At 47.6% G+C, this 26,021-nt stretch overlaps 1 protein-coding gene across 1 annotated transcript; it reads left to right on the top strand.

Moving 5' to 3' along the window:
- The first annotated feature begins 16,229 nt into the window (after positions 1 to 16,229).
- On the top strand, positions 16,230 to 17,582 carry LOC138514739 (axoneme-associated protein mst101(2)-like). Its single transcript, XM_069630127.1, has 2 exons — positions 16,230 to 17,072; positions 17,121 to 17,582. Exons 1-2 carry the CDS (start codon positions 16,230 to 16,232, stop codon positions 17,580 to 17,582), a joined length of 1,305 nt encoding a protein of 434 aa, XP_069486228.1.
- Positions 17,583 to 26,021: the final 8,439 nt, after the last annotated feature.

The following is a 26,021-nucleotide window of genomic DNA, read 5'->3' as shown; positions in this document are numbered from 1 at the left end:
GAAGTGGCAGAGTTTCTCGGTTTCACTCGACGCTTCCCTCCATGGATGGGCCCCCCGCCCTTGGAAGAAGGAGACACTGGGATGCTGAGTCCACGAGGAAAATGGAACTGAAGTGCTGCAGTTTTGCTCTTTGCGGTGCTCTTTATTGGTCAGAGATTTCTCTGACTGTAGACGTCCTGTGAAGATAAAACCTACTGTCGGCTCCTTAAAGGCTTGGCAGATGAGAGTAAGACCCCTGGGACCCTTTGATGACTTCTGGCGGCGACATATGCATAAATCACTTTTGGTGTCAGGTTTTTGAATATCGCAGTTTTTTGCCTTTCGGCTCTTCATTAGCTTCTGCTGGTGGGAAACCCACCGACGGACCTTCCTCTGCACTCAGCGACTCTGGACTCTCTCTGGCAGGAAAAAGTGGTCAGTGATGCTGGCAAGGATGTACTTTGAAATGTTCTTAGGCAGTTTGTAACTTTCGCAGCTCGGGGTGTCCAGCAGTACTATGCCAGGGTACCCCCTCTTCTGGGCGATAGACAGCAACAGCTTCCAGCGGTCACAAAACGCACCTCCAGACCCTGGGTGACACCAATGGACTTCTTTGACCGAAGATGTCCAGGCACTCCTCTTCAGTACTCACAAAGACCCCTTCTCCAGGCAGCAGGCGCAAAGGACTGGCTTCCAGGTCACTTCGTATAAACAGCAGCAGTTTGCATGATGGTCCCTCGTAGCTCAGGGGGAGTGCTCCTTTGCAGGTCCTCTATGGATCAGTCCTTGGAAGAGCATGGCAGCTTTTGGATTACATGAAGAAAAAGGCAGCAGACTTCTCCTCCAGCGGGACTTCAAGGAACAGCTTCTTCTTGCTTCAGCTCTGACTTCAGCTTCTCAACAAATGTGTGAGTGAGATGTCCCCTGTTAAACACATTGGTTCCCATTCTGAGCCAGGCTCAGTCAACCAATCACGCAGAAGGGCATTCATGCTGGCAGCCAATCGGGCTCACAGGCATTCAAGCCATTCACTCCACCCAGGCACCCATAACAAAGAATGTGGATTGGTGTAAGCGCCCAGCCTTTCAGCGTACTACACTGCATTCATGTCAGTTTCAGTCAGGGCTGTGTCAATCATTGTGTCACACACAGAAAACAGACACCCATAACACAGAATGTGAGTTCACTTCAGACTCCATTCACACAGGTCCCACCCCTAGAGTGTACCGACAACACACAGCCTCTAGGAAGGCTCCAGTCAGTCTGACAGGAGGCAGCCCCAGAGACATATATGGTATTTCCACCAACAGCCACTCAGGAGGAAGGGACAGAGCCAGGGCTTCCCAGGACTTTAGGAAACAAGGTAAAAGGCAATAGAAACTAAGAGGTCACAGGGGGCCATCTTGCCTTCTGTCAGGAATCCACTGATTCCTATGGTAGGGCCTGGGTGTCCCAAAAATGGAGGACACTCTGAGCCGCTACCACCAGCCCATACCCTGCTCTGTGAGCAACACACAGGTGCCCCAAAACACACATTCGGGGTAAAAGGGTGTACCCCCACCTATGGGTGCCATAAGGGTATCCCATGAGTTGTGTTCACCAAAAGGAAAACATGAAGAGCTGCACTGCCAGACGTCCAGGCTGGACCTCAGTGGCAGAAAACATAGAGAAAGCACACACAGAGAAGTGGTAGGACAAGGACTAGGAGGTCCTGTCCCTCCATAAAACACAGAAACTGCTTCAGGGGCCATCTCACGGTCGCAGACTTAATGCCTTAGCCTGGCTTCCCTTGTGAGATGGCCCAACTGCTGAATATGAGTAGGTCCTAGGGTGTCCGACAGGGGGTGAGGATTTGGATGTATTGGCTCCTGCCTCAGGGGTTATGTCTTAGGCATGGTTGCCTGAGTGGTGGTTCTCTAGGGTGTGGCTCTCTGGAATCCCTTTGGTGTCTGAAATGAGAGTGAAATAGGTTGAATCCCTGTCCCTGCCCAAACCCTTGTCTGCCTCCCCAATCTTCAACCTGGAGAAAATAGTACCTTAAGGTTGAAGAAGAAAAGTTGGGTAGTGGATTCACATCTCTACTCCGTTGTCTCTATAACAATCTGAATAAACTCCTGAGAAGCCAAATAGCCTCTTGAACGCAAAGTTAACTTCAGTGTGTTGTCATCGGAGCTCTCTTGTCCTGGGTTCCTGGTGGCTAAAGACAATCCAAAATTCCCTGGGACTCGAGGTTCAATGTTCAGATGCTAGTGCCAAAATGGGAGTTATTTTCCAAAACTATCCGCTTATTTGTTTTCCTTTAATTTCAGGTTGCTGTTGTGAATGGAGGCTGAACACTGCCTAGGTCACGAATGGCCTAAAAATCCAGTTAAGTAGAATGATATTCGACAGTCTGAAAATGCCTTGCCTCTCAAGTAATTGGCTTCTGTTTTATTCCTCTCTAGGTCCTCCAGGGTACGCAGAGAGGTATGCAGAGAAGGTGCGGAGCAGAGCAGTTCCAGGTGAACATAATCAGACGACTGGATGTGTGGAAAATGGGCAGGGACATTTATGGGCTCCCGTCCGGTCTGTAGCAAATCATGCAAGACTGAGATCTCACATGACCCCGCCATGCGGATGTCACGTGATCATGCAGAGCTAAAGCATGGTGGGGCATTGTGGGGATTATAGTTTGTTGGCCCTCTCCTCTGTATCCTCTGACTCTGCATTCCCATTCTCCCTCGGCGGTTGCCTGGGAGATTAGAAGGACAGAAAAGCCTGTGGAAAGGAGTCACAGGGCTGTCATGACAATATACTAGAGTCCACTGCTACTGACCCAGACAACCTTTTCTCCTCTCGTTCTAGGGGGTGTGGCTTAGCCAGCAACCAATGCATCTCAATGTGGTTTGGGTCCTCGGTGAGCATCTTGTCCCTGGTATCAGAGGTCAGTAACAGGCCAATCTTTGGGAAGTGTTTATATTGCCTTATTTAAGATTCCAAGGCGAGGGCATTGTGTTGTTGTGACTATGAATCCCATTGAGTCTTTTGGAAGCACTTTGCCCACTTCATCTCTATCCAAGCAATTCCATTAAACAGCTACTGTTGCTTGACAGGGTCTGGAGATAGGATGACTGCAAGCTGATGATTAAAACTCCAGAATAAGTGGGTTAAAGAGAAAGAAGAAAAGGCAAGAAGAATCAGTCCTGACCGAGAGGTGAGGTGTGGGAGTTTGGTGGGCCCCAGTTGCTGTCCCTTTGACCTGTTCTTAGTTATATAATCTAAGTAACACTTCTTCTTACCCCATCCCTGTTATGAACAACATTGGGCAGTGTTCCATCTATTTTTCCATAGGACCACACATACCTGGAACCCTAGTGGCGAAAACTCAAACCAGCAGCCTACCGGAGAGAAAGCCAGAGACACATAGAACAGCAGAGGAATACCACACACATCAAACCAGCAATCCAGATGTTCTGCCTCAATCAGAAACAAACCTTGAAATTGACTATACTGTGAGATGGCCGCAATTAAAGCCGGTGAAACTGCATGAAGAAAGGGAGAGGGGCTTAAAGCCTGCTAACAATTTTCTGATGCCTGAAACCCAGCTCATGGGGAAACAGTTGACCCGGGGTACCAGCATAAGTGGGGAACTAATGAAAGGAAAAAGGGGAAGATAAAAATAAGCGGAAGGTTTGAGGTAGTGAGGGTGGTTTGGGGTGAGGTCAAGGGAGAAGAAGGCGCAACAAGAGAGTAGGCAGAGGATTGACAGTGCAAAGGAGCACGGAGGGTGATTACAGAGAGTACGTGCAAGTTGAGCTATTGGTTGGTGGGAGAAAGTGGTACTTGGTGTGTGTGCAAGGTGAGTGAGTGAGACTAAGGGTCATTGTATGAGTGTGAGCTCCAATGAATGGGAAGGTGAACGGGAAAGTGGAATGAGGGTTACTGTGGGAAAAGGTGAGGGTGTAATGTAGTGTAGTGGAGAGTGGCAGTGTGGTGAGGGGAGAGTAGCAGTGGAAGGGGGCAACAGGGGGCAACAGGGGAAGAAGAGACTGGTGACACAATATAAAAAGAAAAAGAGCAGGTTTCTTTCACAGCAAATAGTTAAGTAGCATTCTGGAATATCCAAGCATAACCTTTAAGGGCCAGTTTGAGTTGGTCTGGTTCATGACTTAATTCTTAGGGAAATTTGTTGGAACGCTCTGGGCATCTGCTTGACACCATGCAGTCCCCAGATGATTTCTCCCGATTGATTGATGGGTTGCTTGAGTCTACTGGTAGTGGACGAGCAGAGGCCTGCTTATGGAGGGGAATGGTTAATCCGGTCACTCTGATATTTTGGGGCTATTTGCTCTGCAGTTGATACACAGTGGGCCTCATTACACAGTAGGCGGTAAGGGTTTACCGGTACCGATATTTTACCAGTACCGGCAAATCCTTACTGCCTTACTACGAGGTCCCTTTGCGGGTTGGGGAATTTAACGCCTGCTTTTTGCAAGCGTTAAAAACCAACCCGCAAAGGGACCAGGGAGCTAATTACGGCACCTCAATTTGCGGTACCGTAATTAGCGCCTTCCCCATTCCCATAGAGCCCTATGGGGCAAAAATGTGAATGGGGAAGGGCAATGGTGGAAGGGGGAATTACTGCCCTGCCAACCTTGGAATGGGGCGGTAATTCCCCTTTCCACCAAGGCGGTGCCGGTATTTTACCGGCATGAACCATGGCGCTAATAGCGCCATGGTTCACCGCATTCCGTGTAATGAGGCCCAGTGTCTTGAAGTCTATTCGCCGTTAACTGACAGCCAATAAAAGAGTTTTTACGGCATTCGGGATGTGATCATGAAAAAAGGTGGGTCTCTGGATCCAGTGGGACTCTACACGCGTGGTGAGTGGCTATTGCTGCTGAAAATGCAAGAGATACATAGCCTCATTGACAGTGCCCTGGCAGCACCCCAAGATACAGTAAACCTTTGCTCCCCACATTAGAGAGCAACCATTCTAGAGTCTTACCTGAGAGCCCTGTTGGTATGGACAATGAATTCAAGGCAGTGCATTAGTGAATGGTGGGGGCACACAACACAGAGGACTTCCATGGAGAATGCAGAAAAAGAGGTTCTAATTACAAGGGGATGTCCATGTCCTACTGTCCCCCCTAGTTGTGGTGTTGCGTGCAGTGTTGAAAATCAGGGAGCCGGTGGGACCCAGATTGAACGCTGGTGGATTGCGTTTTATAGAGGAGTTTCCTGACCCCGACAGATGCACATAATTCTATAGTAAAATGGTGTTTCCCAGTGGGGGGCTTTCCCAAATCAAATAATGCTGAGCAGTTTCCGATGTATGTTGGGTGGGGCTATGATTATTTTGGTGAGTTATTTCACTATGTGTTTTGAAAAGGTGTATTGAACCCCTCCCCCACTTAGTTTTCCTCCTCTCCTTGTGGGGGAGAGGCATTCAGTGATGATTCAGAAGCATCTTGGGTGTTTGGATGAGTAGCTCTAAAACCTGAACTGTATAATCTTGTGATGTGATGTGCATGGGGGTGGTTAGCAGAAAGTAGAGGTTTGAGAAAGGGTTATAACTACTGTGGTTTTACGATCCCAAAAATTAAACATCACTTCCTGTGGGTTGTTCCTGTGCTACAACTCACAATACAGAGATATGAGGATACAAGAACATTAAGGATATGTGCCCTTATGATAGTTGAGCAAAGCATAAGTCAGTCTTGCCATCTAGAGGTTAGAGGCCAGCTTGTTATTAGAGTTATCAACCAATATGTATGCCAGCATGATCTGCCAACACATAGACCAACCATACAACTGACATCACACTAAACATCCCATATCGCAAAACCACAACCATCAGGACAACTTTCAAGAGACACATTATGGAAGACCTTACTGCCATTCTAGCATCCCTCAAGGCTAAATCATATGCAGACGACATCCTTCCTTCCTCCATACTCAAAACCCTTCCGAATGAAGCACGCTTCTCTTAGATGACAATCATTATCAGCTCCCTAAGCTTTTCGCGCTCTGAAACACCTGTGTACGAGCGCGATACAAATAAAATATCATGTCATCTCATAAGCACCTTGCCCTTGACCCTCAAGACTGGACAAATCCTCCCGCTTCCCAATAAACCAACACTGAACGCTAACAACCTCAGCAACTACCGCCCGTCATCCACTTCTCCTCTGACCGAGTGCGACGAACGACGTTGGAACATCTGGAGGCCAGAAACCGCTTCCTGCATCATTCATTGTACACAGTGGTAAGCCATTGCTAATTCCACAAAGCGGCCGTGTGCTTGACTCTAATTTTCAACCTATTGACTTTGGAGCACCTAATATGAAAATTAACTTGTGTGCCGTGCTGATGTCCACACCGAAGGTGCTGCGCTGGGATTCTCTCTTTATTTCATAACTTTTCTGCCACTCTGAGTGCTTCCTGCACCCCACCTCATGTTGTTTGTTTGACATTCCCAACATGGCCGCATTATTTTCACTGTTCCCTAATGCGGCCTGGCCTGGCTCGGCTCCCCCCCTCCCATTGGTTGTGATTTGGCCCTTAAGCCAATCGGAGCAACCGGGAAGCGGGAGCCGGCCTGCACCAACTAAGGCCTATAAAAAACGCCCTGTCTACCCCTGTCCACCACGGTACGCCCACCCTGCCCCCGCTAGTGTGTTTGAATTCCCCCTGCCCCCCGCCAGTATGTTTGAGTTCCCCCTGCCCCCGCTAGTGTTTTTGAGTCCCCTCTGCCCCCGCTAGTGTGTTTGAGTCCCCCTGCCCCCCGCTAGTGTGTTTCTAGTCCCCCCTTCCCTCCGCTAGTGTGTTTGAGCCCCCCTTCCCCCCGCTAGTGTGTTTGAGTCCCCCATGCCCCCTGCTAATGTGTTTGAGCCCCCTTCCCCCGCTAGTGTGTTTGAGTCCCCCCTGCCCCCTGTTAGTGTGTTTGAGCCCCCGCCAGTGTTTTTGAGGCCCCCCTGACCCCCACTAGTGTGTTTGAATCCCCCTGCCCCTGCTAGTGTGTTGGAGTCCCCCCTGCCCCGCTAGTGTGTTTGAGCCCCCCTGCCCTGCTAGTATTTTTCTAGTCCTCCCTGACCCCAGCCAGTGTGTTTGAGTCCCCCTGACCCCTGCTAGTGTGTTTTGAGTCCCCCCTCCCCCCCGCTAGTGTGTTTGAGTCCCCCTGCCCCTCGCCAGTATGTTTTAGTCCCCCCTGACCCCCGCTAGTGTGTTTGTGCCTCCCTGCCCCCCGCTAGTGTGTTTGTGCCCCCCTGCCCCCCGCTTGTGTGTTTGAGTCCCCCCTGCTCCCCGTTAGCGTGTTTGAGCCCCCCTGCCCCCGCTAGTGTGTTTGAGCCCCCCTGCCCCCTTCTAGTGTGTTTGAGTCCCCCTGCCCCCTTCTAGTGTGTTTGCGTCCTCCCTGATCCCCACCAGTGTGTTTGAGTCCCCCCAGGCCCCGCTAGTGTGTTTGAGCCCCCTGCCCCTGCTAGTGTGTTTGAGTCCCCTCTGCCCCCGCTAGTGTGTTTCTAGTCCTCCTTGACCCCTGCCAGTGTGTTTGAGTCCCCCCTGACCCCTGCTAGTGTGTTTGAGTCCCCCCTGCCCCCGCTAGTGTGTTTGAGTCCCCCCTGCGCCCGCTAGTGTGTTTGAGTTCCCCCTGCCCCCGCTAGTGTGTTTGAGTCCCCTCTGCCCCCGCTAGTGTGTTTGAGCCCCCCTGCCCCCGTTAGTGTGTTTGAGTCCTCCCTGACCCCCGCCAGTGTGTTTGAGTCCCCCTGACCCCTGCTAGTGTGTTTTGAGTCCCCCCTGCCCCCCTCTAGTGTGTTTCTAGTCCCCCCTGCCCCCTGCTAGTGTGTTTATGCCCCCTGCCCCCCGCTAGTGTGTTTCTAGTCCCCCCTGCCCCCTGCTAGTGTGTTTGAGCCCCCCTTCCCCACGCTAGTGTGTTTGAGTCCCCCCTGCTCCCCGTTAGTGTGTTTGAGCCCCCCTGCCCCCGCTAGTGTGTTTGAGCCCCCCTGCCCCCGCTAGTGTGTTTGAGTCCCCTCTGCCCCGCTAGTGTGTTTGAGTCCCCTCTGCCCCCGCTAGTGTGTTTGAGTCCCCCCTGACCCCTGCTAGTGTGTTTGAGTCCCCCCTGGTCTCCGCTAGTGTGTTTGAGTCCCCCCTGCCCCCTGATAGTGTGTTTGAGTCCCCCCTGACCCCTGCTAGTGTGTTTGAGTCCCCCTCTGCCCCCTTTAGTGTGTTTGAGACCCCCTGCCCCCGCTAGTGTGTTTGAGGACCCTCTGCCCCCGCTAGTGTGTTTGAGTCCCCCCTGCCCCCGCTAGTGTGTTTCTAGTCCTCCCTGACCCCCGCCAGTGTGTTTGAGTCCCCCCTGACCCCTGCTAGTGTGTTTGAGTCCCCCCTGGTCTCAGCTAGTGTGTTTGAGTCCCCCCTGCCCCCTGATAGTGTGTTTGAGTCCCCCCTGCCCCCGCTAGTGTGTTTGAGTCCTCCCTGCCCGAGTGTGTCTGTGTGCTCCCCCCCACTCTGCCCCTCCCCCTATTGATGTCCTGTCCCCCTCGCCCCCCCTGCCCCTTAGTCTGTCTGTTTGCCCCTTAAGCTTGGTACTACCCCAATTGCTATCAGGCATAGTAATCGTAGTTCACCTGTCTTGCAGCCACCTGCCCCCTCCCCCCTGTCCTGCCCTTCACTGTTATCTACCCCCTTGTCCACCTTTCTGTCTACACCCCTTCCCTCCACCACTCCCCTCTGTGACTGTTCTCGGTGCCCCTCTTCCACCCCAGTGTCTCTATTTCCAGCCCTGTGCCCCTTCCCTCATACTTTCTTTTTCTTTAGCACTTACTTCTATCATTGTCTCTTGACTTTGACAGCAGTTTGTCCGTCCCCCTCTTTCCCTCCTTGTCTGCCCCTCCCCTCCTTGCACTATTCTGAATTGTTGTCTGACCTTCTGTTTAGCTGCTTGTTTTGTACCTCTCCTTCCCTGTAACTCCCCCACCTCGTACCCCCTCCTTCTTCTTAGTAATGTTATTGCTAGTTTGTCTCCTTCTCCCTCCCCCCTCTTTCTCCCATACTGTTTCCTTGCACTTGCACTATCTGAAATGTCGTCAGGCTGATTACAATAGTTATTTTCTCATTCTTAATTGCTTTCAAGAACTGTAAGAATGTAACTGTATTCTCCTATGTTCCTTCCCTACTTGAAGCGCTTTGAAACACTTTGTGTATAGGTGCTATACAAATAAATAAACAATCAATCAATCATCTTCTCTTCTTAGGCAAGATCCTTGAGAAAGCAGTAGCCATGCAACTCCTCCAAAACATCAAAGCCAACAACCTCCTTTAGTCTTATCAATATGGCTTGAGACACAGATGCCGGGCAGGAACTAATGGGCTGGGAAGGCAAAATATATATACATAATGATTGTTCCTGTCCTCTCTGATTCCATACTGCGATATTTTAAAGCAGTGTATAATTTAAACCTTCCGAGAAGGACCGTGCACTAGTGTTGAATCCTAAACACATGGTGGTGAAACAACCATTCACAATGTTTGGTTTATTATGGTAGCCTCTTTATTGTTTTCGTGGCTAGTATTTTCAATTGTATTCTTAAAACAAGAACAAAACAAGTGTTCAGATAAAACAAGGTAGTACTGGGGGTTACCTTGGTATTTGTTTGACACAACTTAGTCAATTACATATCAACAACTGTGCATGTGTAGAAAGGTAAATACACAGACAAAAAGGGCAAACTTGAAAACAAGTGCAGTTCTCTGGGGGTGAACACAGTATTACTTCATAAAGGTCCACCATTCCATGGGTTCAAAGCTGTAATATATTGGATTCAATTACTGTTTTTCTCAATATATTCAAACAGAAGAGGAATAGATCCTTTAGTGTGTGTCACACACACTAAAGGATCTATTCCTCTTGGACCAGTCTCTCTAGACATCCTGATTTTCTAACCACGGTTAGATGAGCAAATATAATTGTTTGAATTCTGTGCTTTTCTTGTTCTGTTTGAATATATTGAGAAAAACAGTAATTGAATCCAATATATTACAGCTTTGAACCCATGGAATGGTGGACCTTTATGAAGTAATACTGTGTTCACCCCCAGAGAACTGCACTTGTTTTCAAGTTTGCCCTTTTTGTCTGTGTATTTACCTTTCTACACATGCACAGTTGTTGATATGTAATTGACTAAGTTGTGTCAAACAAATACCAAGGTAACCCCCAGTACTACCTTGTTTTATCTGAACACTTGTTTTGTTCTTGTTTTAAGAATACAATTGAAAATACTAGCCACGAAAACAATAAAGAGGCTACCATAATAAACCAAACATTGTGAATGGTTGTTTCACCACCATGTGTTTAGGATTCAACACTAGTGCATGGTCCTTCTCGGAAGGTTTAAATTATACACTGCTTTAAAATATCGCAGTATGGAATCAGAGAGGACAGGAACAATCATTATGTATATATATTGAGACACAGATGCAGCACAGAAACGGCTACCATTAAGGTGATCAACAATACCCTTAAAATCCCTGATGATGGCCATCCTTGCCACCTGGTGCTCCTTGTCCACTCAGCAGCATTTGACACAGTAGACCACCAGACAGTCACCAAAAATCTATATCGCTGCATGGGGATCAGCGAGTTCGTCCTCATCTGGTTCAAATCATACCTTGTTAATTGATACCAGTTTGTACAAATTGATTTCTCCAAATCACCAACTCTACACATCTCCTGATAAGTCCTGCAAAGATACATCCTATCCCCCCTGATATTGAATTTGTACATGAAACCGCTTGGATCCCTCCTCGCTCCACATTCACCAATATGCAGATGGCACACAGCTCTACCTCAAAATATCCTCCATCGAAGACATCCAAAGGCTCAGGGCCTGCTTCTGATTGATCCAGTCATGGATGTCCAGTGCTTACCTGAAGCTCAACCCCTCCAAGACTGAATTCCTACTGCTGATCAACAATGCCGAACGCCCGGACATCCAGACCTGGCTCTCTGCTATGCACCTCAAGGGCTTCACACCCCAGCTGGCCACCTGCAACAAGTCCTTAAGACTCGACATCGACAGACAACTCTACTTCAAAAAGCATGTAGCAAGGAAGAAAGTAACGGCTTGGTACCAACGTTCTCTTTTGCAAAAAATCAAACCCTTCATCTCAGAAAATGACTTCAGATTTTCTGTCCAAGCCTTGGTCCTCTCCCACCTGGATGGTGGCAATGCCCTTTTGGAAAGCCTTCCAGCAACTAGCCTGTCTCCCCTGAGATGTGTCCTGCATGCTGCAGCACGACTCATCGAAGGCCTCTGCAACTTTGACCAAATCATCCCAACCATCATCAAACTGCACGGGCACCCGCTGCAAGCTCATATCCCCTCCTGCTGCATCATCTACAAGGCTGTTACCCTGAAGTCCCCAAGCTAACTCACGGAGAGACTCAGCATCTCTGGAGGCATACGATCCACCAGAAGTAAGGACATCTGCAGAATACACAGTGCAGGAAGTGCGGGAAGGAAAGAACCAGAAGTCAGGCCTTTTCTGTCAATGCCCCATGAATCTGGAACCTCCTCCCCCATCAACATCCAACTCGCCACCTCGCTTCTACAGTTCAGGAAGGCGCTAAAGATCTGCCTCTTCAAGGAATGGCTCTTCCCAAACACCTAGGTACATACACCGTCCACTCCCCACCTAACCTGAGACTGGGTAATTTGATCCCCACTCTTTCCTCCCCTGGTTACTTGTAGATATGCTATAATATGATAGGTTATTTACAACATGCTTTTCTAAGCGCGGATCCGGGATCGTCTTGCTTCCAAGGCAAGCACGTTGTCCCTGAGCTATCCTCAATTGCTGACTATTGTCCTCTCTTGCCTGTTAGATCCCTACTCCCTTGCTTCTCTACTCCCTAACCTTATACTTCCACCTATTATTGTAAAGAGCTCAGTTGCTTCCCGAAGCTAGGTCAGCGCTCAATAAATACTTTATTAATAATAATAATAATAAAAATATGTTTAGTTCATCAATGGCAAGGCTTTAAACTCTGGCGTTCATTAGAGCCGTCATGAGATCTGCCCATTCTTGAATCCTGACCGTCTATACGCTATCACCACTGTAAGCCAGGGGTTGCATTCACATAACATTTAATGGCTAGGTGTTCAAAATGGTTGTAAACTCTGCAATTGGTGATATTATTTTGAATGTTCTCGGGGTAAACCAGTTTTGCTCAATGGCGCTATCATTGCAACACCAGAACTGCTCATTGCCCCCTCGCATGCCCACATATCCCTCACATCGCCCCCAGTTGGGCCTAATGTCACTGCCATTGCCCCAGTGAACCGTGGTTTTCACACATATCTCCCGCATTGCCCCCAGACACTAACCTTGAGAAAGAACTGCTCCGCTGCATCCTCAATGTGCCCCACGCCACACTCACGTACTAGCATGTTGCCCCATGTCGCTCTTATTGCCCTCACTTTTACCCCATGTTACTATCATTGCCCCGAGAACCATTTCATTGCTCAGTGTTCAACCTTGTCACTTTCTTTGACCCCAGAACTGACCCAATGCACCCTTATCTGCCTCCATGTCAATATCGTTTCTCCTGAAATGCCCCTTGACTTGCCCACATATCACTCTCATTGCCCAATGATTTGCACCATATCACTCACATTGTCCCAGAACTGACCTATTGCCCCCTCAGTTGTCTCATCTCACTCTCACTTGCCCCAGGTTTACTCGTTGCCCCCCGAATTGCTCCCAGAACTGAAGGCCCATTGCCCCATTTTTGCTCCTGGTCACTCGCATTACCTGAAAACTGCGCGATTGCCCAGATGTGCCGCCATGTTATTGCCAATTATCTCTATGTTGCTGCATGGCTCTCTGATGGCCCCTGACGGCAACATGCCAAGTCTGGTTCCTCCCTCCTGCACCAAGAAACCACGTGTTGCCTCAGTACATACCGATTCTCACATTATTTGCATAGTTGCCAAGAGACCCCATGCCATGCTTCCGTCAGGCAGACCAGACTTTTTCCCCAACTGGACTATGCAGTTCTGATCACTTAGGCCCAATATTATAGCTCCCAGAGTGAAGTGTGCAGAAAACCTAGGACTGCTGAACGTTTAACACATGTAGCTATTTTACTGCAAACATTGAAAAACTGTTCAGTAAAGAAAAAACAGAGGGAAAACGAGGCAAGAATTGGAGACTGTACAGAGTCTACATTGCACACATGGCGCGGGAGAATTAGCAAAATAGTAGGGTTCAGAGGTGGCAGTTTAATGCGTATGGCTATGAAAGACAAGCCTTTTGCATATACATAAAAAGAACAATTAAATAACATTTCATTAGAATTTCACATAAAATACAATTATTTAACAATGCATTCGATTTTCATCGTCATTGCAATAAGGAGCCTTTTAAAACAATGCATTGACAAAATATAAAATACGTCATTGTTAAAAGGAACCAACTCAAACAAAATCCTCATCAACCAAGTGTTCTTCATCTAAAATTCCTTAGCACCAGGTGTTCACAGACACTATTGCCCTCCTTTCCAATTCGTTTGGGTATCAGCCATCTTGTGCCATGTTTTTATATAATAGTAGTGGCTGTATCTTCTCCCAAACATGAAATGACGCTGCAGTAATGACCAGGGATTCGGCAGACGTAATTGTGGACCAAAACTGGTCAGATCCAATCGACTCAGAGGACGAGGAAAATCCTCTGTACCCCTTTATGTCTAGCGCCGTGACTTTCTTGCAAGCAGTTAATGCATGTATGCAGGTCTCAACACAATTTGCATACAACCGACATGTTCTCTTTTCTCTCTGGACCCTTTGCCATGCACGCAGATATTCCATCACAGGAAGGATGTTCAGCATCAAATACAATATAAACCGTCTTGCGGTGTGTGAACACACCTTAATTAAATAACTGTGCAGCCTTTCGTATTCAAAGCTCCGTGATGCGAATTCCATAACACTTTTTTGCATGGAGTGGGTCAATAGATCCACTCAGTGCCAATGGTAAGGCCTAGCCTTTAATTTGCACCCATGATTTCCAATATCAGCATGATCATAAGAAGCTAATCCAATGTCTTCCAAGTGTTTTTGCATGGATACAGCTAAGTCTCCATCAACTGAATTTGCTTTACAAAATAGCACGTGTGCATCAAAGACAGTCAAAATTCCTGGAGCATCCACGGACTCACCTGCTTGCTTAATGCTTAAATAGAGTTTGCTACACTTCACTTTTCTAAGTGTGTGGAGTGACGTGAGGCCTAACTCTATTCTTATTGCAGCCAGCGGGACCACCATAGGCGATCCCCGAAGAGACCTAGGATTCTTGCCCTCCAGGATATCAAGCCAACACACGTGCTTATCTAGAATGGTCTCTAATGCGTAAAGTATGCACAGGGCACTGGCTTTCCTGTATATTTTAATGCTTAAATAGAGTTTGCTACACTTCACTTTTCTAAGTGTGTGGAGTGACGTGAGGCCTAACTCCATTCTTATTGCAGCCAGCGGGACCACCATAGGCGATCCCCGAAGAGACCTAGGATTCTTGCCCTCCAGGATATCAAGCCAACACACGTGCTTATCTAGAATGGTCTCTAATCCGTAAAGTATGCACAGGGCACTGGCTTTCCTGTATATTTCCCAAAACCCTCGAACACGGCCGTCACCACCTACTCTTTTAATAAATCCCTTAAGGGTTAGCCAACGGCCTAGAGCTTTTGTTTTAATGTAAGAGTAGTAGGCCACCGCTCAGCGAGTACTGCAGAAAGGGAGGCCTATGTAGGTGTAAGAATTAACTACTTGTAGTTTAACACTCCAATATACCATCTATATGTAGGAGAGTGTCGCTCTTTAGCCAAAATATGCATCACCTCATTTTTAGTATAATTGATCTTTAGGTGATTGGTTGCGGCGAAAGAGGCCAGATTATCGATATTCCAGATCATCGATCGCTGCAATCCCAAGGGGGTGCGGTCCAAAAGGACAGTCTCGTCCACATAAGAGATCCATGGGATGGCCTCCCTCCAATATGAGGAGGGGCCACCGCTCCTGCTACCAATTGCTCCCCGTGCTCACCACATAGAGGTTAAAAAGAAGGGGCACAAGGACGCACCCCTGCTTCAGGCCCCTATTGGTAGACATAGGGCTGGACACAGCACCGTCCTGTGACAGTCGAAATATAACATTCGTGTCTGTGTATTAGGCTCTGATTATAATAATAAGAATTGGTGATTTATAACGCGCTTAATATCCAGAGGTTTCTAAGGACGGAGCCGGGGATCGAACCTGTGTTGCTCCGTGTCGTCTTGCTTCCAAGGCGAAAGTGTTGCCCTGAGCTATCCCCCCGAGATGAAATATAGTAATTGTCTGTCGATGCCCCATTTCAGCCCATGAGGTAGGGCAGGCGACACTATCGAAGGCAGCCGAGTAGTCGACGAAGCTCAGATAAAGTGCTCCGTCAGCCCCATTAAAGACGCCGCAGAAAGTTGCCAGAAGGCCCACATTGCCTGTCTAGTCGAGTGGCCCTTCCTGAACCTCTGCTGTTGGAGTCGCAGTAGCTTCTTTTCCCTTGCCCACTTTTCCAATCTGCGCAGTAATAATGTTGCTACTGGTATTCAACAGCGCAAGCAATCTGACATTGCAAGGCTCAGTGTGTGGCTAGTTAATGCTTCTATATGCTTCTGAGTGGGCAGTACTACATGACAGCACAAATAAATGTGCATTGCCTCCACGTCGTTCATGGGTGAGTAGTACTTCCAAGGGTGTGAGTGGGGCCAGATTGGCGGGCCGTATAGGCAGGCACTGCCGCAAAACTCAGCTGGCATAAGGACTTCGGGCGAAAGTCTTCAACGAAGCCATAGGCTGATGAAAGGGTCAGGCCGAGTGTGGAGGACGATTATGGACCTTTGCTTTTTTTCGACAGTAGTCTGGAAAAATGAAGCACGGGGAGGTGGACTCTCTCTCCTCTATGTCCTCTGACCACCTTGCCTTGAAAAAAGGCATAGGACTCCAAGGAGGGTGAACGAACAAAGGAATTGACCACGGGGAATCTTAAAGCAAAAGAAGGCAGCAACTCTTAACTGTGGGAGTGGGCCGAGCCTACAATGATTCTTTATGGAAATTCAGGACGAACATACATGCCCTTAGCACTTAGGGGTGGGGTGACCGCCTTCTGCATCCTCTTACTCATACAGCAATGACTCCTCAGGGCAAGACACTGAGAAGACCACAGGGAAGTGCTTGGCCAAGATGGAGGTTTGCAAAGGTCTGGCTCTCCACTCTGAGCGTTTGGGGTGTGAGAAGGAGAAGTGTGAGAAGGTGAAGTGTGAGAAGAAGAAGTGTGAGAAGGTGAAGTGTGAGAATGAGAAGTGTGAGAAGGAGAAGTGTGAGAAGGTGCAGTGTGAGAAGGAGAAGAGTGAGAAGGTGAAGTGTGAGAAGGAGAAGTGTGACAAGGTGAAGTGTGAGAAGGAGAAGTGTGAGAAGGTGAAGTGTGAGAAGGAGAAGTGTGAGAAGGTGAAGTGTGAGAAGGTGAAGTGTGAGAAGAAGTGTGAGAAGCCGAAGTGCGAGAAGGAGAAGTGTGAGAAGGAGAAGTGTGAGAAGAAGAAGTGTGAGAATGAGAAGTGTGAGAAGGTGAAGTGTGAGAAGAAGAAGTGTGAGAAGGTGAAGTGTGAGAAGAAGAAGTGTGAGAAGGTGAAGTGTGAGAAGGAGAAGTGTGAGAAGGAGAAGTGTGAGAAGAAGAAGTGTGAGAAGGAGAAGTGTGAGAACGTGATGTGTGAGAAGAAGTGTGAGAAGAAGAAGTGTGAGAAGGAGAAGTTTGAGAAGGAGAAGTGTGAGAAGGAGAAGTGTGAGAAGGTGAAGTGTGAGAAGAAGAAGTGTGAGAAGGTGAAGTGTGAGAAGAAGAAGAGTGAGAAGGTGAAGTGTGAGAAGGAGAAGTGTGACAAGGTGAAGTGTGAGAAGGTGAAGGGTGAGAAGAAGAAGAGTGAGAAGGTGAAGTGTGAGAAGGTGAAGGGTGAGAAGGAGAAGTGTGAGAAGGTGAAGTGTGAGAAGGTGAAGTGTGAGAAGAAGAAGTGTGAGAAGGAGAAGTGTGAGAAGGTGAAGTGTGAGAAGGTGAAGTGTGAGAAGAAGAAGTGTGAGAAGTAGAAGTGCGAGAAGGAGAAGTGCGAGAAGGAGAAGAGTGAGAAGAAGTGTGAGAAGGAGAAGTCTGAGAAGGAGAAGTGTGAGAAGGTGAAGTGTGAGAAGAAGAAGTGTGAGAAGGTGAAGTGTGAGAAGGTGAAGTGTGAGAAGGAGAAGTGTGAGAAGGAGAAGAGTGAGAAGGTGAAGTGTGAGAAGGTGAAGTGTGAGAAGGAGAAGTGTGAGAAGGAGAAGTGTGACAAGGTGAAGTGTGAGAAGGTGAAGGGTGAGAAGGAGAAGTGTGAGAAGGTGAAGTGTGACAAGGTGAAGTGTGAGAAGGTGAAGGGTGAGAAGGAGAAGTGTGAGAAGGTGAAGTGTGAGAAGGTGAAGTGTGAGAAGAAGAAGTGTGAGAAGGAGAAGTGTGAGAAGGTGAAGTGTGAGAAGGTGAAGTGTGAGAAGTTGAAGTGTGAGAAGAAGAAGTGTGAGAAGTAGAAGTGCGAGAAGGAGAAGTGTGAGAAGGAGAAGAGTGAGAAGGTGAAGTGTGAGAAGGTGAAGTGTGAGATGGTGAAATGTGAAAAGGAGAAGTGTGAGAAGGAGAAGAGTGAGAAGGTGAAGTGTGAGAAGGAGAAGTGTGAGAAGGAGAAGTGTGACAAGGTGAAGTGTGAGAAGGTGAAGGGTGAGAAGGAGAAGTGTGAGAAGGTGAAGTGTGACAAGGTGAAGAGTGAGAAGGTGAAGGGTGAGAAGGAGAAGTGTGAGAAGGTGAAGTGTGAGAAGGTGAAGTGTGAGAAGAAGAAGTGTGAGAAGGAGAAGTGTGAGAAGGTGAAGTGTGAGAAGGTGAAGTGTGAGAAGTTGAAGTGTGAGAAGAAGAAGTGTGAGAAGTAGAAGTGCGAGAAGGAGAAGTGTGAGAAGGAGAAGAGTGAGAAGGTGAAGTGTGAGAAGGTGAAGTGTGAGATGGTGAAATGTGAAAAGGAGAAGTGTGAGAAGGAGAAGAGTGAGAAGGTGAAGTGTGAGAAGGTGAAGTGTGAGAAGGAGAAGTGTGAGAAGGTGAAGTGTGAGAAGGTGAAGTGTGAGATGGTGAAATGTGAAAAAGAGACGTGTGAGAAGGAGAAGTGTGAGAAGGAGAAGAGTGAGAAGGTGAAGTGTTAGAAGGAGAAGTGTGAGAAGGTGAAGTATGAGAAGGTAAAGTGTGAGAAGGAAGAAGATCCCAGGGTGAGACGGTTTGAAGAAACAGTAAAGAAGGGATGGCTCTTTTTTGCAGGCCATCAGAGGAAGATGTGAAGGAATGGAAGGACAACTAAAAGATCATGGTGCCGCGAAGCTGTACCAACTGACCGGGCACGAGGAGGAGCATCTCACATCCCTGGAGCTAGACTCTCTTCTCTCTACCTTTACAGGCTGGACTTCTATGGCACTGGAAGAGGGGTTAGTAAGATCTGAAGTTTTCTGGGGCTCATCAGTCTTTGCAGTCATCCACCTTTGCCTCATATAAGGCCCAAACCCTCCTGAATGCCTTTCAGACCTGGAATGGCAGAATGGAGAAGAGAGCACATTGCTTTGGAAGGATTGGGCTTGCATATGGAGGCCGAATTCCTCTGTGACCTGGTCAATGACTGGGTGAGAGCTGCAGCAGGGACCATGCGGACGTCAGTAACCGCTCATTGACAGATTCATGTTCGGGGCTGTGCCCAGAAGGTGGAGACTGTACTTCTGCCATTTAAAGGGAACATTCTCTTCAAGAGCTGGAACAAAATGTGGACCGCACACATACTCAAGATAAACACACAGGTACTGCCCTCAAGAAGAACCGGACACAGTCAGGGGCACCTGGATGTTCTGAGGTGGGTGGGTCCAGATACAGGAGTCATTATGCAGGGAATGGGCACTCTGTTTTCAAAGGCAAACTAAGATTTCCAAACTCAGCCCGGAAGGATCTTGTTAAGGTGCGCAGCCAGAGACTGTGCCAGGAATACCAGTTTGAGGATAGTGCTCTTTCTTTTGTCAACAGTAGATGGCCGCGATCAGGACCAATGTGCACTGAGCATTCTTCAAGAAGGGGACAAGATTGAATCCTTACGGGGGCCTGATCCGACATGATAAGTCGTTACTCCCTTGCCCAGAGATCCAGAGCGGAGGGAAGCACTACTGGGGTATATTCAGGGGCTGCTGTGGGAGAGGGCCATATGCAGAGGAAGAGAAACAAGAGGATTGGTCCATTATCATCATGTTCCTGGTGCCCAAGGCTCCAGCGGTTTTTGATTGGTGCAGAGTTCAAGCAAGTAAACAGGTTCGTCCAAGCTTCCATATTCAAGGTGGACACACTTCAGCCGATCATCCCTCCGATTGGCCAGGGGGAATGGTTGACCTTCCCAAATCTCCTCGATGCTTGCCATCACATTCCCATCTTCCTGAAGCATCAGCGGTTCCTGCAGTTTGCAGTGGGCCAACTCTGTTTTCATTTCTGTGTGCTTCACATGGCTCCTCAGGTCTTCACTAAAGTCCTAGAACCGCTGTAGGGGCAACAGTCTTTCCATAAGTAGACAACCGGCTGATCTAGGGTTCATCTTACTAGTCAGTCCAGGAGGCAGTGGGCAGGGGTTTCAAGGTGTTGGATCAGCAAGGGTTCCTACTAAACCAACAAAATGCTGATTTTGCTTCAAATTAGGGGCTACAGTTTATGGCAGCTTTATTCAACACTAGTTCTAGCATGGTCCATCTTTCAGGAGACAGATGTGCGATAATCATCCAAGAGTGTTGGAAGCTGGGTCCTGCTCTAGGTGCAGGGGTTGGTGTTGACATCAGTGTTGGTGGTACCATGGGCCAGACGACAACAGCTTCTTTCCCATCTTTATCCCTGCTGGACTCCGGCCTTGAGGAACCTCCATGGGAAGGTGCCAATGACAGACACTAGAGGAACGGCTGAGGTTCTAGATAGTCCTCAAGAACATCCTCAGGGATCCTGTTGACCCGCCATTGCCTGAGGTTGAGGGGGGCCACCATGGGTGAGATGAGTACCTAGTTACTGGGGGTACTCAGGAGATGGGAATGAGATTGAATTGGAAAAAAATGTGGGGGCTATCTTTTGGGCTCTGAAGTTCGTCTCTCCTTTTAAGTGGCAGATGGAAAATAGGACCGCACTTGCCAATGTCAGTTGTCGAGGGACGAGGGAGTTCCAGTGGGATCCAGGTCCCTGAAGAAGGCTTGCTCGGGAGATGCGTCTCTCGGTGGAGAAGCATTTGGTGTGTCTCGGCATGTCTCACTATTGAGGCATCAACAACTTCCTCAGTCGCTCACTTCTTTTGTCTTAGGAGTGGCTGCGGAGGCCTTTCGGAGAATAGAGTAGGAATGGGCGAGACCAGGCATGGATATGTTCTCAAAAAGCTAAACGCGGATCAGGAAGGAGCTCCAGACACCAGGGCCCAACAAGAGCCACTGTATACACAGGACCACCTATATGAAACCAGAACCCCACAGGGGGCGCCGGTCCTTGACAAGGACCTACGGGTCGAAACACGTGTCGGCTGACAACATGGGGCTTTAAGAACCCCTTCTGTACCTAACAAGGGTGTCTATAACTCAAGAAAATAAACAAACCATGCTACAAGCCAGCACCTAAAACGCAAAACTGTGAGGAAAATATATTATTTTGTATATTCAACAAAGACAAGGTATCCAGGTTTCCTTCATTTGTTCTCATAAGCAGTCAGCTCTATTCTCCCATTCTTCTGCTGGGGCAGAAGGTGGATGCTCGGACTGAAGTCTGGCCGAAGGCTTTGGGGTATGCCTTTCTTACAGTCCCCCACAATTCCAAATATCAGTGGGAACAGGGCAGTGGTCGTTGTAATAGTCATTTTCTGGCCACAAAATGTCCGGTCCTTATCTGGTGGTTGGCATCAGGCCCACCTCTGAGGTTTTCACCGGACCCACTAGCAGGGATCAGGCAAGGGGTCTTTTGCCCAACCGCAGATGGAGATGGGCGGCCTGGAGATTGAAAGTGGGGTGATTGAGGAGTTAAAGGTTTTTGGGGGATGTATCCGTGTCCTTGCAGTTTTCTCATAGGCCTTTCGACACTTAGGGTCTACTCTCGCCAGTGCGCTTCCTTTGTCGCTTTGCGTTGCAAACAGAAGGTTCTCCCCTTATAGTGCGACGCTCCTTGCTTTTCCTGGTTTCTGCAGGATGGTTTACAGTGGGGCCTGGTTCACTCCTCCCTTTGGTGCCAGTGAGTAGCCATAGAAACATTCAGAGATCTCTGGGGCGTAGTGGCCTTCGCAAAACCATTGGTGGCTAGACTTCGAAAGAGTTTTGCTCATGCCGTGCCTGGGTCATGACCTCACCTCCCGCTTAGGACCTGCACACGGTTATTCAGGCATTGCAGGCTGCACCCTTTCATCCTCTGGGGTAAGCAGACTTCAGATTTGTCACTTTCAAAACCGCTTTCTTGGTAACTATTACATTTGAGCGCAGGACAGGGGATTTGGGTGCTCTTTTCACTGCTCGCTGGCCGGTCATTTCCCCCGGAAGTATCAAACTGCACTGTGGCACAGATTTTAGGGCCAAGGTAGTCTCTTTAGTCCACCTTCCTCAAGAGGTCATCATTTCATCTCTCAACTGGATCTCTCCATGGAGGAAGCTGGTTCCTCGACACCCTGGGATGTCAGGGAAGTCCTCCTCAACTATCTTGCGCGGAAGGACCCTTACAGAAGGTCCAACAGTCTTTGTGACGTATGGACCCTTGGGGAGAGGGAGGAAGGCTTCTCATTGAACGGTCCATTGCACGGTGGTTAAAGCGCACTATCGCTCAGGCATATTCTCTTGGGGGTTATCAGTGTTCATCTCGAGTCCAGGGGAGCTCGACTCGGGGGTCGCCGCTTCTTGGGCTGAGGCCAAGGCTGCCTCCATTGATATGATATGTTATTTATAATGCGCTTAATACCCAGAGGTTTCTAAGCACGGTCCCGGGGATCAAACCTATGTTGCTCTGTGTCGTCTTGTTTCCAAGGCGAGCACATTGCCGCTGTGCTATCCTCCCATCTGTTTGACAGCTAAGAGGGCTGCTACTATTACTTTTCGGAAACCGACTGCACCTTCCAGGGAAGGCTGACCAGCAGTTTGGGCATGCTATATTACAGGCGGGCCATTACTGAGGTGTAGAAGCGATTCATCAAAATGTTGCTGGGTGTACGACATCTTGACATCCAAGTTGTTTTTTGGTCTCAACATGCTCAGTAACGGGACGAAGAAGAGGGATGCAGAGGTAATGTTCAGATTTCTTACTGGTAATCTTAATTATTCCTAGTCCTGCTCTTTCGCGTCCCAGTACTTATGCCCCCCTCTCCTGCCTGGTAAAAAAGGTATGTTGCGACCTGTTGGGTATGGAAAAGGAGAGGCATAGATATGTGTGGCTATGAGATTGAAGAAAAGAAAAATAAGACTACGTTTTGCGAACCGCTTCATGGAAGGCAGGGCCTTCGTAAGAAAGTACCAGGACGAGGAAGAGTCATTATGACTAGGAGTAATGAAGATTACTGGTCAATTATCTGAGCGTTAATAGGGGTAAAACAAACACATATGTTATGTTAAAGGATATTTGTACCATGCACTATCCCCACCGGAGAGGTCCCCTTGCGCTCTGCCAGTTAGTAGGATTTAGCGGGAAAAGGCTCAGAAGCGCAGTGATGTGCTGTTGGTAGCTTCAGTTCAGTTTACACCGTTCGCTGGGCGTAGGTGTGATTTTTTTGGTCGGTAGCTGTCGTGTGCTGTTGTGCGGGGCTATGTGTGGTTTGTTTTGTTGTTGCAGTGTGGTAAAGTGCGTGGCACATTGTGTGAAAGTGTCTGCAAGCACTGTCTAGGGACTGTGAAACCGTAGCTGTTATTGTACAGTCTGTACAAAAGCTTTGACTTTCAAATTAATGCGAAGTAACTCTTCAGGGTAACGAACAAGTTATTTTCTGATTTCTCCTGCGTGTGAGACACATGAACACTGCACTGATGATGTTATGGGGCAAAGCGTCTAAATTAATCCTGTGTAGAATTTCAAAGCAACAGCTCACTCTAGAGGCCATCTCCAGTATTGCACATACCAGTACAGCCAAACCTGTGCAGGCAGCAAGCTGTGCACGGAAACATTAGCTCAACGTGATGCCCATGTGGTCCTTATTTAATAAATCGTACATAATTCCCTTTGACTGGCAAAAGGATAACACTTTCCCTCTATAGGAATTGCACCCTATTGGTGTAAATTGCTGCATTTTCTTTTATCTATATAATCACTGATTTTTCGTTTGCTTTTCCTTGCTACGTTATCGTTTTGTGTGTGTTAACATTATATTTAATAAAATGTCCTTGTTAGTTTAACAAAAATGCCTTCTTGGTGCCCCTAGCAACGTTTTTCAATTAAACTCCTATTGGTTTTTTTTCCAAATGTCACTTCATACAAATAGTGTCTATATTAGAGAGATTTCCCTCAGATTTGTGGAAAGCCTTACTGCGACTTCAGTGCGGGGGAAGGGGGCGGGGCGTTAGGGCTAGTGCCGCAGCTGTGCCCCACGGATGCCATCTCTGTCCCGTCTTCGTTGCTGGGCTGCCAGGGCTTCCAAGAACAACCTTTTTTTCTGGCAATCCGACTGTGCTCAAATAGTCCCTTTAGAACAGCCGCTCCCCCCTTTTTTGTGAACATTTAAGACTTGCACTTGGGACTAGAGGACTGCACAGGCCATGGGGTACCCTGGAATGATGCTGAGCAGTGGTATACATGCCAACATTATCCATTCCATGCGGGAGAGGCTAGTGCAGTACTGGTTTTAATTTTGCAATCTGGAGCTTGTAATCCTGGATTTACAATGGAATGGGGGAAATCCAGGACTACAAGTTCCAGAATGCAAAGGTAAAATCAGAACCGGACTAGCATCTGCCGAATGGATTGGATAATATTGGCATATATGCAGTGGGCACCCAAAGACGTTTTTATGGGAGGGCAAAAGGGGCACTTGCCCAGGGACCCCAACTTGGAGGGGGCCCCACAAGGCTGCCTGATCTAAAGAAGTAAGATTCCTTTGTTCACCATACTTAAAATAACACACATCAGGATATTGTATTGCATGGTGCTGAGGCTCTACCTGCCTGTCTGTTTTGGCAGGTACATTCTGCCTCGATCAATTCATCATGTAATCCTTTAGGTGTTCACTGTGGTATAGATAGATTGTGTGTTCCTTGCGGCACAACTCCTGTAGCATTCTTGCCTTCCCATGGGAACTATGTTGATCATGTGCAATAGCCACATTTGAAATGCATACTGGTAAATTGAGTGGCACAATGGTTCAGAAGCTAGCTCAGTGTGTTAAGCACTCCTTGCAGTGATATGTGTTCTATGCAAGATTAGAATAGCACATTCCTGTAAGGCTGGCTGAGCCTTTCCTATGTCTGAAGTTTATAAACCTGCCTGCATATATACTTGGTTTTGCAGCACAAAATGTGCTATTATCAGCAATATACCTACACCAGATGGGGTTGCTATAAACACGAACATGTCCTCCTTATGGTGAAGGTCTAGAAATTGGTTTGTTCAGATTGGGTGTAAGTAAAACTTAGGCAGTCACTTCCAACGATGAGCATAAACTGTTAGTCCAAGAGATGAATAAGTATCAGAATTTGGAACCAAAGCATCCATGTTTGTATCCTGGCTTTGCCAGCAGACAATACAGTGATCCTGGTCAATCATCTAATATCTCGTACATTACTGTATTGTCTTCTGTGAAGTTTACCTCCTCTCATGCTGGTGGCATCGTTATGCCCATTACTTGATCTTTCTTCTTATGTAGGCCATTTGAGTGGAAGGGGTGGTAGACAGAAAGGAGTGGATCAGATGGCGAAGGACTCTGGCAAGCATATTGTAAAGTCTGCTCGTATGACACAAAAAGATACTTTGCATTTTTGTAAAAGGTAAAGGTTTTTCTACACGTTTATAAATGAAAATTTGACACCAGTGTTTTGGAAGTATGCAAAGCTTTCAAATACAAAAGACCAACCCATATGATTAAATCTGTTAAATCACACTGATTGGTATGCTGGCACTTATATACGTCTCTTGATGATGGCGAGAATGAAGCTAGAATCATTCTCTGTTACACCCTACTATAATATTGTTTTTCAAAATTGTCATGTTTGGTAATGTGAATGGTGTACTTTCCAAGTCAGTTTTATAAAATGAGATCATTTTAGTTCATGGTAAGAACTGATAATGAAAGTGTTCAAATGCAGAAATTGCAGAGTTGGCACAAATCCCAGGTTCACCCCTTAACCAGTGTGTGTAATGCTGGGCATCTAATGTAATCTTGTATTGTCTAGCCGCTCGAAATTGCCAGTCCCTAAACCTTTCAAAATTATCAGCCTTTCAGAGTGATTTCCTTCTCAGGGTATGATCTTCAAAACAGCCTCACTCATGGATTCACTGGCTATAGTGTTGCTTCCACTATACTAGTGAGCATTGATATATTGCACACCACAGGCACGTTATTATTTTGATCTCTAATGGCAACACTATTTGAAAACCGTGTCCCACTTATAATGTCAGTCTGTCTGCATACTGACGCCTTCCTGGTAGCTTCTAATCTGCATCCACTATCCATGCTATGGTATGTGTAGCTTTCTCTTTCCTACCAATTGGTCTGCTCCATCCATGCTTGAGCACGTTTGCATTCTGTGAGGCAGCAAATGTGAGTTCTCTGTCTATTCTGGGTTACATGTACCTTTTACATACAGTCCTGCAATAATACTACAGGCCGCATACCTTCCTGGGTTCTATTGATAAAAGTATCCTGTATCTATGCTAGAATAGAAGTAACCTCTTCGTAGACTGATAATGTTGGCCTTCAAATGGTACTTGTTTATCAGTCTGATTAGAGCAAGAATGAAGAGTGTAAGGGGACATAAAGGTAG

Source organism: Ambystoma mexicanum, chromosome 12, assembly GCF_040938575.1.
Source record: "Ambystoma mexicanum isolate Mex_15411 chromosome 12, UKY_AmexF1_1, whole genome shotgun sequence".
NCBI lineage: Eukaryota > Metazoa > Chordata > Amphibia > Caudata > Ambystomatidae > Ambystoma > Ambystoma mexicanum.
Note: the sequence above shows the minus strand (reverse complement) of the source record. Positions and strands in the feature narration are given on the sequence as shown.

What these genes read in the sequence shown, in the direction of transcription:
- LOC138514739 (XM_069630127.1), top strand. Translation starts at nt 16,230, where the DNA reads ATGGAGGTTTGCAAAGGTCTGGCTCTCCACTCTGAGCGTTTGGGGTGT. An exon ending in AGAAGGAGAAGTGTGAGAAG is followed by an intron (nt 17,073 to 17,120) that starts GTGAAGTGTGAG and finishes TGTGAGAAGTAG; the next exon opens with AAGTGCGAGAAGGAGAAGTG.